Source organism: Spermophilus citellus, assembly GCF_964194105.1.
Source record: "Spermophilus citellus genome assembly, chromosome: 2".
Lineage (NCBI taxonomy): Eukaryota > Metazoa > Chordata > Mammalia > Rodentia > Sciuridae > Spermophilus > Spermophilus citellus.
In genome coordinates, this window is record NC_138183.1 from 33,872,130 (window position 1) to 33,885,176 (window position 13,047).

The 13,047-nt window shown below is 50.9% G+C and overlaps 1 protein-coding gene across 1 annotated transcript in view; it reads left to right on the plus strand.

Annotated features, from left to right (window-relative positions):
* Positions 1 to 289: 289 nt before the first annotated feature.
* The window catches only part of GABBR2 (gamma-aminobutyric acid type B receptor subunit 2), a gene marked incomplete at both ends in the record, with an annotated part of 350,598 nt that continues 337,840 nt past the window's right edge, over positions 290 to 13,047 (plus strand). Inside the window, one exon of the mRNA XM_081281796.1 lies at positions 290 to 616. Coding sequence (XP_081137922.1) covers positions 290 to 616 — 327 coding nt within the window. The remainder of the gene's footprint in view (positions 617 to 13,047) is intronic.

Below are 13,047 nucleotides of genomic sequence, written 5' to 3' on the forward strand. Positions count from 1 at the left end.
CGCGCTGGAGAGAGGCGCGCGCCGAGACGCCGGCCCCCTCTCGGCGTTTGCTCGCTCGATCCCCGCCTCCCGCACTCCGCTCGCTCCCACCCCTTCTCGGCGTGATTGATCCGTCACGGGAGCCGCCGCCGCGGCCGTTCTGAGCGAACAGCAGTCGGAGCCCGAGCCGAAGCCGGGGCCCGGGCCGGCGCCATTGCGCGGGCGCCGCGGGGAGAGCTTGGCGCCGGGCGGCGGGCCGGGCCAGGCCATGCGGGCCGAGTGAGCCGGCGCCCGCAGCCCGCGGCGCGGCATGGCTTCCCCGCGGAGCTCCGGGCAGCCCGGGCCGCCGCCGCCGCCGCCACCGCCGCCGCCGCCCGCGCGCCCGCTGCTGCTCCTGCTGCTGCCGCTGCTGCTACTGCTGGCGCCCGGGGCCTGGGGCTGGGCGCGGGGTGCCCCCCGGCCGCCGCCCAGCAGCCCGCCGCTCTCCATCATGGGCCTCATGCCGCTCACCAAGGAGGTGGCCAAGGGCAGCATCGGGCGCGGCGTGCTCCCCGCCGTGGAACTGGCCATCGAGCAGATCCGCAACGAGTCACTCCTGCGCCCCTACTTCCTCGACCTGCGGCTCTACGACACCGAGGTGAGTGTCCGGCAGCTGGTGCCGTCGGGGCTCCAGAGACGGCGGGGAGTGGGAGTGTTGGACAGAAGCAAGCTCCAGCCCTTGGCCAGAGCCTTGACTGACCCGCCCGCGCCTGCCGAGGGCACCACGGGCTGGTGCTCAGTGCTCACCCCGGGTCCCGCTGGGTTTGGCTAGCACAACTGGTACCCAGATTTGCCGAGCATCCTCCAGCTCTGGAGATAGTGTGTTGGAGGGGGGCAACACAAGACTAGTGTCTCCTTTGAACAGAGAGGCAGTGGAGAAGGTGGATCCCCAAAGGCCTGCAGTGGTTGCCCCTGCCCAGATGCCACTCGTGGGGTATGGGAGACGGGTGAGAGGAACAGGCGCATTGACTGCAAACATTGACTGCAAACTGGGCCAGCCGGGGCTGGAGGGGCCGTGGGCCTGCTTACCGTCCCCCTCCCTCAGGAAATCCAAGAGGTGCTTTGAGGTCCGTGGGGCTGCGGGATCTTGGGACCCGAGCGCACCGGCAGAGCTGGGCGTGTGGCGCGCGCCAGCAGCACAGAGCCGCAGGTGTGGGGCCGCCGGCTCTGCAGCGCTGTTGCCTGGATGTGTCCGGCGCTGCCAGTGGCCCGGGCGGTTTAATGAGGAGAACCCCCTCGGGTTAGTTGCTCCTAGAGTGTTGTGGCAGGTCTCTCCCCGGACGTGTAGTGGTGTGTGGACTAGGCGGCTGCAGGCGCAGCTTCTTTCTCGGGTGCGGACTTGAAGCGTTCTAATAGCCCCAGCACGGACTTAAAGCGCAGCAGCTGGCTTCGTTCGCCTCCTGGCCTCCTCTGAGCGGAGCCGGAGCTTTCCATCCCAAGACCCCTCCCTATGCCCTCGGCCTGAGTTCTGTCTGAAGCCCCAGCGCCGACCTTCACCGCCCACCGGGGGCTAGGGCGCGCGGAGGAGTTCTGGAGAAGCGGTCACCTGCACCCCAAGGTCGGGTTTGCGAGTTTTTCCAGACTGAGGGAGCCCCTACGCTCTGGCCGCGGCGTCTGAAATGCGGCCTGAAGGGGGCAGTGATTTCCTGTGCGGTGCTCTGGGTTGGTGCCTCTTCCAATGCTCCAAGCACCGCCGAGGCGCTGGGCTTGACCCTGCTTTCCAGAGCTCCCCTCGGTGCTTCTGCTGGAGCCCAGGTGCAGCCACTTTGGGAGGAGAATGGCGCTACCACGCTGGTGGTGCAACCTGGGCTTCCCTTCTCTCTCTATCTAGCTCTTTTTTGTGTCCCCCGGGAAAGAGCAGAATCTACACTGTTTCTTATTCCCCACCTTCCGCGCTTCACTGATGAACCAGTCTATTCTGCGCGGTAAATAAAAGGTGAAGGAACCAGTGGCAGTTGGCAGCGATGCGGGCAGGCTGCTGCAGGCGAAGCGTCCTCTGGTCCTGGAGGATGCAAGCTGGGTTGCTGTACAGGGCTAACCGGGTGTGAAATCATTTCCGAATGACATTCCTGTCATTCTCATCTTTGCCTGAGTACTTCAAGTTCTCTGGGGGTACTTGTCCAGCACACACAAACGCAATCACACAGAGGCATGTCCTGGCACTGTTTCCATACTTATTCTTCTAGAAGGGACACCACTGGAGACCAGGTTCAGTGGAGACAAAAACATATGTAGACAGGGCAGTCCTGCTTGCATGTCACCAATGATTGTCAGTGGCATGATGTGTTCACTATCAATTTCTTCCCTTTAGAAACTTCCATGAAAGAGATTTCCTGTTAGCCTGTTTGTGGCAGCCAAGGCCTGGGTGCTTAGTTTCATATTTTATTCTTCAAGTGTGTCTTGGTCACTTTCTGAGAGGGGCCAAAGGCAGTCAGAGGCTCTTCAGTTTCTGGGAATGTTTAGGAAACAGTGGGGGAGAGGACAGGAGATAATTTTCAGTCTCCTGCAAACAGTGTGTGTGTGGGAAGTCTCTAGCCATTTGAAATGGACTAGACCCAGGGCTTTGGAGTAGGTTGGACCAGGGTTGGACACTGAGAAACTACCCCACACCCGACCTTGAATGAGGTACCTAATTGCTTTTGCCTAGATGTCCACATCTAAAAGAGTGAGGATATTATATACACTTGTAGGGCAGTGATGTGAGGCTCACAGGAAGATACTTGAGTTGGCAGGTTCAGCTCCCCGTGCTCTGCTGGCACACTGTAAGCACTGGGTAAATGGTTCTGCCTCCTTTCCTTCATTTCCATTTAGTGTGTGTTCACAAGTGAGCTGTGTGTGGCTTTCGCTGTGATAACATGGTCACAACTCAACTATTAAGAGTGCTTCGTTTTTTTGCTTGGTTTTGAAATGTTGTGGAGAGTCAGTGAAGTTATCGCTAGAAAAAAATAATTCTAGCTGACAATCAAATATATTATTTTCAGCCACCAAGCATCACATTTTAGAAGTGTGCCCATGTGATATAATTAATTTTTTTTGTGACCTCATCTTTAAAGTAGAGGTATTTTTTTTCCTCCTCTGAGCCAGAGTGAAGGAAAGATTAGTCTGGGTAATATGCAGCAAATCCAGGGCCATCCGAAGGGTGCTTGGGGCCTTTGGTGAGTGTGGGGGGAGCTGTGTTTCTGGACTGTGAGTGCCACCTAATTGCTTGCTGGCTGTGCCACTTATTGTCTGAAGACTCAAGCAGAGGTTGAATGTGATGACTGTATTTCAACTGGCTTTGCAGATATTTGCTGTCAGTCACTGGCCGGTGACAATGGGCAGCCAGGATGGACCTTGGTCCATATGGCCTGTAAGATGAAATTTAGAAGGAATGGGTTAATCTGGTCACTGGGGAGAGCCTATCTCTATATAGGAGCCTCCCATATGTATTTATCCAGGGTGACCCTCTAGTGTAATTAGAAAAACGATAGAACTTTCAAGGTCCCACTCAATGCCCCGGGCTTGTCAAAATGAAACATCACAACAGATCACCTGTCAGAACCTCTGCTTCTCTGGTGTAACATCAGATCACTTCAGCAAATGCTTGCTTATGTATTCCAAGGAGGATTTGCATATCTAAAAACAAGCAAGACACTGAAAATATAGATGAAAGGAAGCATCAGGAACTAGGTAACAGCACGGAAGTTACCAAACCAAGACTAAAATGGTTATTGGCATTTTATGTATGTGTGTGTGTGTGTGTGTGTATGTGTGTGTTGCTAGAAATTGAACCCAGGGCCTTGTGCGTGCAAGGCAAGCACTCTACCAACTGAGCTATATCTACCCAGCCTGGTTATTGCATTTTGATCATTAAATTTTTACTCTGAGTTTCCTACCAATCAAGGTAAAAAGAAAATTTGGTGGATTACATTACTAACATGTTTGATTATAAGAATCTGGGGGATGATGTCTTTTTAAAAAATATTTGTCAAAAAATATCACTTGAGTTTGGTTAAAAGAATCTGAGGGACGATATTTTAAGAGATTCAAAGACATTCTCCATGAGGTTGTTTTTCATTCTTTAGGAGTTACATTAATAAAATGAACCGATGACCAAGGAATGAATTTAAAAAATAGTGTTGGTTAGGGCTGGGGATGTGGCTCAAGTGGTAACACACTCTCCTGGCATGAGTGGGGCGCTGGGTTCGATCCTCAGCACCACATAAAATAAAAATAGAGAGGTTGTGTCTGCTGAAAACTGAAAAATAAATATTAAAAAATTCTCTCTCTCTCTTTAAAAAAATAGTGTTGGTGGTTCTGATTGAATTAATGTTCATTTTAGAAAAGTTGAAATAGTAGAAAAGCATAAAGAAAAAATTTCCCATAATTCACTTACTCAAAAATAATTATGCCTAATAAGTAACATTATTTCCTTCCAGTGGCCCAAATTTACTATGTTATGTACTTGAGATATTATACTATGTGCATTTTAAGATCTTGTTTCATTCAATTAACAAAATATAATGGGTATCTCCCCTTGTCCTCAAGTCCTTCTTGTCAAGATGATTCTTAGTGGCTGGGTACAGTTCTATCGTATGGGCACTTAAGTATTGAATCATTCCACTCTTGATGGATTTATGTTTTCCCACTTGTTGCTGTTTTAAAGCATTCTGCAATAAACTAAAGGAAAATCCAGGGAACCAAAGGTGCACAGCCCAGATGTGCAGCTCCCAGGAGCAGCACCCTAACACAGGATCCAGGTTAGAAGATCCCTGAAAACCCAGTGATTGATGAGCAGGGTTTTTTTCCATGAGTGGCTTTGCCAGATACCTATTACTCACCAGGCTGAGCCTCCTCAGGAGGCTGAGTACCGCTCTGCTGAGCACCTGTGGAGTTACTGGTGCTGCAGGAAGGTACAGTCCACACACGGGGTAAGAATGAAGTCTTCGTTTTCCATGCCGGATAGAAAATGATAGTAGAATGGTTGCATAATTTTTGAATATACTAAAAACCATGGAGTTGTACACTGTAAATGGTAGAATGTTATAGTATGGAAACTACATCTCCATACAATATTTATTTAAAATGTAAAGATGGAGCATGAACTTTTTTAGGATCAGGCCCACATCTTTGTGGTGGTAGCATTCCGACTGCCCGGCACGGTACCTGGCCCTGGTAACTGGTAAGTGCAATGCTTAGGACTCCTGTTGTGGAAACCCAACTTTTGCTTGTTCATATCACTGAACAAAACTGCAGTGTGCTGTGTTCAGGCATGGCTGAATCCAGAGGCTCTAACGAGATCTTTAAAAATATCCCCCCCTCTGCATCTTGGCTCTGATTTCCTGTCAGCTTCACTCCGGGGCAGGCTGTCCCCATGTGGTGACACAGATGGCCTCTCACAGCTGCAGGTCTGCACACTCCCAGTTTAGAAACTCCAGTAAGAAGAGTTGTTTCTTTCCCAATGATTTCAGCAGAAGTCCCAGACTCACATCTTGTTGGCTTGTGCTGGGTCACGTGCTCACCCCCAAGTCAGGCACATGGTGTCCATGCGCCAGGCCTGGGGCATCGGGCAGCGTATCATGAAGGCCCGGGAGGTGAGGTCAGCTCCATCCCACCACATGAATACAGAGTGGAGAAGAGGTGATTCCTCGAAGGAAAGGGATGTGGTGCCAGGTGGGTCTACCAGACCCCCACAGGCAGGCCCTGGGGAAATGCTCCACTGGACAGTGGGAGGACAGATGCCAGGGCTGTTCAGAAAGAGACCACGTCTGGGTCAAGAGCGGCTCCTGGGGGAGGGGAAGTCATGGTGGGCCTGGAAGGGTGAAGGTAAAGATGCAGTCAGGCACAGGCCCCGCGGAGGGGAGGTTGGGTCTCAGGAAGGGTCCCCATGATCCAAGGATGGAGGCAGCGACGTGTGAGGTGTGTTTGACCTGCTTTCCCCTGAGTGCAGGGCCTGCAGGGGGAAGTGGGTCGGTGCTGGGTGTGGATGGCCCCGAAGGCTGCTTCAGGAAGATGGGGCCGGAGGAGCCACGGGAGGGTCTGCAGGGTGAGTGTGCTGGGTGAGTGTGCTGGTGGTCTAGGGACAGAAGGAGCCTGGAGACCCAGGAGCCAGCTAGCTACGGAGTGACATAGCTGAAGACAGAGATGATGGGGTCTGGAGGGACATGGAGAATGGGCAATGCTGAGACCTGACAGGGCAGGAGGGGTGACAGAGGGGACATGGGCCGAGAGGGGTGCATCACTGAATGGTGATGGCTGCACTCTAAGGAGCCAAGAGAGAGCGTCCGTGCAGGAAGAGGCTGGCGAACTTCCTCCCCCTGGCGCTCTCACCTAGCATCTGTGGACTAAGTCTTGGTTTCAGGGTCAGGAGAGCAGGATTTGTATCCCATAGGGTGCTCCTTGCCTTCTTGGTGACCCTGAGCAAGTCAATTTGCCTCATTTCTCCATGAAATGGAGCCACTATGCTAATGGCCTCCTCAGGTGTAAGAGGAACAAGTGAGGGGAGCAAACCAATCAACGCTTGGGCCGTCAGGAGTGTTGGTAAATATTTGCTGCTCTTTGCTAGCATTATTATTATTTTTGTACAGGGTGAGGACAATCAGCCTGACCTCCCAGGGCTCTTATCAGGATTGAGTGGAACGGTGCAGAAGCTCCGCACAATGAGCTAGAAGCAGCCTTATCTGCCATCTTGTCACACGCTGCGTTGCTGAGCAGGGGTATTGGAAATGGGACACAAACACTGAGGTCTTCATCGGTGGGCACCTCCCAGCCTGGCTCTTGTTCTGCCTCCTGTCACGGCCATGTTGGTCTTTTGGTCCCTCCCCTGGGCTGAAACTCTGTGAGGCCAGGCGGATTCCCCAGGCCTGCCAAGGCTGAAATGCGTTGCTAACCTGAACCCTAAAGGAACAGCCAGGTCTGCTTTCTGAGTCGGACAATGACCTCATAGGACATTGTGCCTGGCCCACAGCCCCAGGGCCTCCATCTTCCCTCATATCAGGGTGCAAATGACTCCAGAGATCAGGATGCAGCAGGCTGCCAACCTGTTGCTGCTACCTGTGTGTTCCCACTGGCCACAACCCCTGAGCATCCCAAAGTGAGGACAATGGCTTGGCCATGCTCGTCCCCCATAATTCCTCCAACCTAGTCAGGCACCCACGGACACACCCACTGTCTCCAGATGTCTTTTAAAGTCCTTAGAGAGGAGGTGGTGGGTGGAATTAACAGACTTAGGGCCTGTTTCGTCCTTGGCATTGGGCTAGAGTTTTAGCAGTCTGAATTTTTCTTTAAAGGGGCCTTCTTCATGGGTTTGGACTTCCGATGAATGAGCACAGAGAAATAAGAACTTCTGCATACAGAGACATAAGAAATGAACAGCTGGGAGTATAAGAGGGTGATGCAAATACATTTGCTGAACAAATAGGTACATAGGCTCTATGTCTTCTATTAGTCAGGATGGGCTAGGCTATGCTACATTAACAAATGAATACTGAAACCTCTGCTGCTTGACACAGTAGATTTATATTCTGCTCTCACAAAGTCCTGGATGTGTCAGAGGTCCTCCTGTTGGGTCTCCTTCAAGCATTAGCATAGGGATTCAGGCTGTTTTGTGTTATGACCCTTCCATCTTTGGGCTTCAAGGAGGTGTGGCTAGAGAGAAATCTGTGGAGGAAGGCACACTAGATTTATAACCACCTTTACTTAGAAGTAGCACATTTTTTCTGCTCATATTTCATTGACTAGAAATAGTGACTGGCCAAAGTAGTTTCAAAGGAGCCTGGGAAATATAGAGGAGCATATGAATGCCATGGTCATTTGTCATTTCAGGAAGAAAATATCAAGATAGACTTATAAGTGTAAGAGACCTTAGGGATCATACCTGTGAAAGATGAAGGAACAGGTGGGAAAACACCTAGCTCATGATACTGTTGGGATACCTGAGAAGGAGAGGGGTCTGGAACGAGAACTGGGTAGGAGGAATTGCCGACTGGGGGCCTCTCTCAAGAAGTCGTGGCCAGATCAAGGAGGAGGAGTTCCATGTTGGACCCAAAGAGCCAGGCTCTAGAGTCTGCACTGGGCGACTGTGGCCTGAGTGGCATGCCATGCTGGCCAGCTGTACCTCTCCCTGTGGGTTCTCTCTTCCAAGGAGATGGAGCGGCCGACCTAGTTGTCTGCCACAGACAGCCTGTTTCTGCTGCGGTGACCTGGTAGCCCACATGCTGACCAACAGGACCTGTTGCCAGGCCCTGTGCAAGCTTCTGGGGCTTAGATATATATGAGATGCAGACCCTGCCCTGAAGAGCTCACCATCTAACAGGTGATCAAGACAGACAGACAGACAGACACAGCTGCACGTGGTACGGTCCAGCAATAACAGGCACTGACAGAGGGTGCCAGAAAGGCCCCCCCTCCCCAGGCACCTGCCTAGTCGTCTGCCAGGTGGCTTGGAAGTGAAGCAAAGTTGACTCCTTATCTCTTACTTTTTGGTTATTTATTTTGGTTTTAGGAAGGTGAGAAAATTAAATGGCACAGTTGGCCCAGGGAGCAGCTGCATGGCATCTGCTACTTTATTTTCTTCTCCTCCTTCTCCATGGTTATGTAACAACGCCCCGTGAGGCTGGTGGAATGCCTTCCCCTCTGTACCTGGCTGTCTCAGGATGAGCAGGTGTGCCGGGCCGAAAATGGAGCAGCCAGAGCCCCAGAGAGGGTGGGCATCTGCGATCTGCAGCTCTGTTCGTCACCGAGACTGGGGGGAGTCTTCACTGCCCTGGTGACTGCAGCTCTGTGGAAGGTGTCTGCTCCGCTGTCAGCGTGGATAGGGCAGGTGCCGGACAGCGTCTGGCTCTGTGCTGATCCCAGGCTCCATCCCAGGGCCGGGCACAGAGCAGGAGCTCGATAAATATTTATCGAACAAACAAAGAGATCTAAAAGCCTGGATCCCAGCTCTCCAGTTCTGAGTGGATTAACAAATGAAGGAAGGGCTTGGTCTTAATTCATTCTCTAGGATTGATCTTCAGCGTTCTCATCATTTGATGCCTTTAGGGGAGTGAAAAGAGGAAAGGGTCCTTGTTGGATGTTCCAGTGAAAGATGACATACCAAGCTGATGTCACTCTTCTCCGACCAACACATAGCATCCTCCAAGGCCCAGCAAACCTAGGAAAGAGATGCTTCCAGTGGCTGAGAAGTATCAGCATGCTGGAGGGATGCTTTAATTAACGGAAGACACAGGAACCAGCTTTCTAAATTTTTTAAAAAAAATTTGTTCTTTTTAGTTATATGCATCAGTAAAATGTATTTTGATACCATGCATCCACGGAGCATAACTTCCCATTCATACATCATGGTTGTACATGATGTGGGGTTACACTGGTCATGTATTCATATATGAACACAGGAAAGTTAGGTCCAATTCATTCTATTCCCAACCCCCCTCCATTCCCCCAACTGCTCCCTGTCCAATCTGGTGACCCTCCCCTCCTCCCTCCTCCACCGCCACGTATTGTGAGTCAGCATTCATATATCAGAGAGAACAATCTACCTTTCATTTTTGGGGGACTAGCTTATGTCACTTAGCATGATAGTCTCCAGTTCCATCCATTTACTAGCAAATACCATAATTTCAATCTTTATGGCTGAGTAATATTCTGTTGTGTATATATACCACATTTTCTTTATCCATTCATTTGTTAAAGGGCTGGTTCTAGGTTGGTTCCATAGCTTGGCTATTATGAATTGAGCTGCTATAAACATTGATGTGGCTACATCACTATAGTATGCTGATTTGAAGTCCTTTGGGTATATGCCTAGGAGTGGGATAACTGGGCTAAATGGTGGTTCCATTCCATGTTTTCTGAGGAATCTCCACACTGCTTTCCAGAGTGGTCGTACCAATTTGCAGTCCCACCAGCAATGTATGAGTGTATTTTCCCCCCACATCCTTGCCAGCATTTATCGTTACTTGTATTCTTGATAACTGCCATTCTGACTGGAGTGAGATGAAATCTCAGTGTAGTTTTAATCTGCATTTCTCTAATTGCTAGAGATGGTGAACATTTTTTTCTTATTTTTGTTGACCGATCGTATTTCTTCTTCTGGGCAGTGTCTGAGGAACCTCGTTTTGATATTCTACTTCCACTTCCAGACAACGTGAGTGCCAGCTGCGGCAGTCCATGCCTGGTCCTAGCTAAGTCATCAGCCTTGGTGAGCCAGGGCATCTAGTAGCAGCTCTGGACATAGTGGGTAAAGAGGTGCCCTGGAATATCCCCTGAATAGCAAGACTTCTTCCAGGCTCCTTGCTCCTGGGCCAGAGGCTTCTGCTCTTCCCCTCTCATGATCAACACTGGCTCAGGAACTGGGCAAGCTCTCCCTGTTGGTGCCCCCAAATCAGATAACCATGTCTATTAGAAGCAGGCGTAAGATGAGCATAAATGACCTGGAGTTGGAATATGAAAATTCTTGAGTCAGTGAAAGGCATGAACCTTTTTGGATGGATTGAGGAAACTTTTTGCCAATTTTCTACTTTTCTGGCCTTTTTGAATAGTCTGTGTTGCTAGAAGGAGGACGTGCCATTGTCATCTAGAAAATTAGTGGTAGATCCAAAGTACGGAGTAAATGGACTCATCTGTCTTCATCAGTGCCTGTGTTCCACGGCGCTGGCGGAAGCAGACCCTTCTCCTGCCATCTGGCAAGGACCTCATCAGTCAGTGTTCTGATAAAATCCAGCCAAAGAAGGACTTTGTGGAGTGATGCATGACTGCCGCTCTCGTGGCTCGGGGTCAGGCCGTGGCACCAAGAAAATGATATTTTCACACTCTGCTCATGATCCACTTGACTTTGTTCAGAGGGAAGTGATTTGAAAGCCACCGTCACACTTAGAATGATCATCACTGTATTATCCAAATAGCTTTGTTTCTAGAAATAACCCTTCATCGGATCTCCTCTGAAAATGCCCAGAATTGTTTCAGGAATTTAACTGGGAGCCAGGGACCTGGCCACTCACTCTGGGGCATATGACCAGAGCTCAGGGTAATGCCCCTACGCAGCCCAGCTCAGGGAGAGCCTTGACTTTGATGGAAGGGAGATCAACGCAGCTGTCACTCATCCTCTGGGGACCCCAGTGCTCCCTGGGATATCAAGAAACATAGGGAAGCCTTAGGAGGGATTTTAACCTCATTGTCATGAACAAAGAAGAAAATGGGAACATTGAGTTGCAAGTGAATAGATGAAAGGAAGAGAGACCAGGACGGGATGATTCACCCTTCTCAGGTGCTTACCTGTGTCAGTTCCCAGGTGCTACACAGCATTCATTCATTTGTCACTGTCATCTGATGAGTGCACTATTATCATCCACATTTTACAACTGATGCTGAGAAAGTTTAGCTGGACACAAGGGTGCATGTCTGTAATCTAGCAACTTGGGAGCAGGAGGCAGGAAGATCACCAGTTTGAGGCCAGCCTTAGCCTCAGACTCTGTCTCAAAATAAAAAATAAAAAATAAAAATGGCTAGGTGGTAGGGCACCTCTGGATTTGACTCCCAGAACAAAATAAACAAAACAAACAAACAAACAAAAAATAAATAAATAAAAGAGGGGGGGAAGGTTAAGAGACTTATTCAACATTACAAATGACCAAGCGGCGAGCTGGGATTTGAATGTGGAGGGTCTGACTTTGATGCCCATGGCTTCAGGCTTCAGCGTGGAGTGAACCAGCCTCTTCCTAGGTTGTCTTCCTCCCCTAAAAGCAAAGGACAGCTGTCAGGAGCATCTGATGCTTCTTTCTCCCTCATGAATTTCCCTCCCTCTCGCTCACCCGCCCTCTCCATCTCCCTGTCCACCCCTCAGCCACACGCTGCCGCTCTGCACTCTCTGCTCACCCTGAGTGTGCCTGGATCCCACAAACCCTCCCTCTGCACCACCTCTGCCCCCCGCCCCCCCCCATGCTCCTGGGGGACACGTCCCTTTGAGCACTTGTCACCTGCTGTCCAGTTGACTCGGGTGGCGGTGTTTGTGTGTCTTCGCATCTCCCGTTAGGTCCTCTCCAGGGCAGGGTGGCGTCTCTGTATACATTTGGGTCATGCTTGCAAAGCAGTGGGCCAGGCCCTAGGCGTGTTCTGGGGCATGCAGAGACGAGCCTGAAATAGCTGTGTCCTCAAAGATACGTGGGGGAGGCCACCCAGGGATCATTACCATGCAGCATGAAAAGTGCCACCGTGCAGTTGGGCTGGGGTAGGTACAGGCACTGTCCCTGTCTCTAACTGTCCTCTGCTCCCCCAGCTACAGCTCCACTGGCCCAGAATGCTGCTCAGGTGGCCTCCCTGTTGGTACCCTGGAAATGGGGACAAAACTTCTCCCACGGTCATGGAGCCCTCTGAGGTCCATTCCCACAGTCACTGCTGCTTTGTCCACTCCCACAGTCACCGTTGAGCAGTGAATCCCCCGCTTCCTCTGGGCCCAGCCATATGGTCCTTTTTGCTTCTTGGGTGAACCTGCTCGTCCTGTGCAGGGCCTTTGCACAAGATGCTTCTGCTCCCCGGAATGCTTCATGCTACCTTTCTTCTTCCTTTGCTACTCGCCCAGTCATGCTTCCTCTGTCCTCCCTGGCTGAGAAAATTCTCACATCACTTTCTCTGAGAACTGTGAACTCTCCCTTTCTAGTGCTTATTCCAGTTGCAACTTGACATCGGTCGGATTATTTGACCAATGTTGGTCTCCTCTTGCTCCTCTAGGGGACTAGGAATTCCACGAGTTCTAGAACTGGTCTGTTTTGATTCCCCACAGTGCCAGGCATACTTTCTAGCACATAGTAGGTGCTCAGTACACATCTGTAGAATGAATGAACGAAGGCTGAAGGACCCCGAGGCTGATGCAGATGTTGGTGACGGCTTGCTTGCGTGGATGTGCGGGGGTGGGGAGTCAGCCCGAGTAATGTGGAAAGACATTCGGAGTCAGACCAGCGGATGTGTGTTCTGCTCTGCCCGAGCCACACTGTCCTTGTTTGAGAGTCATTGTGAGGATTGGCATGCAAGAATTCACGTCAAGCACTGAGCACAGGG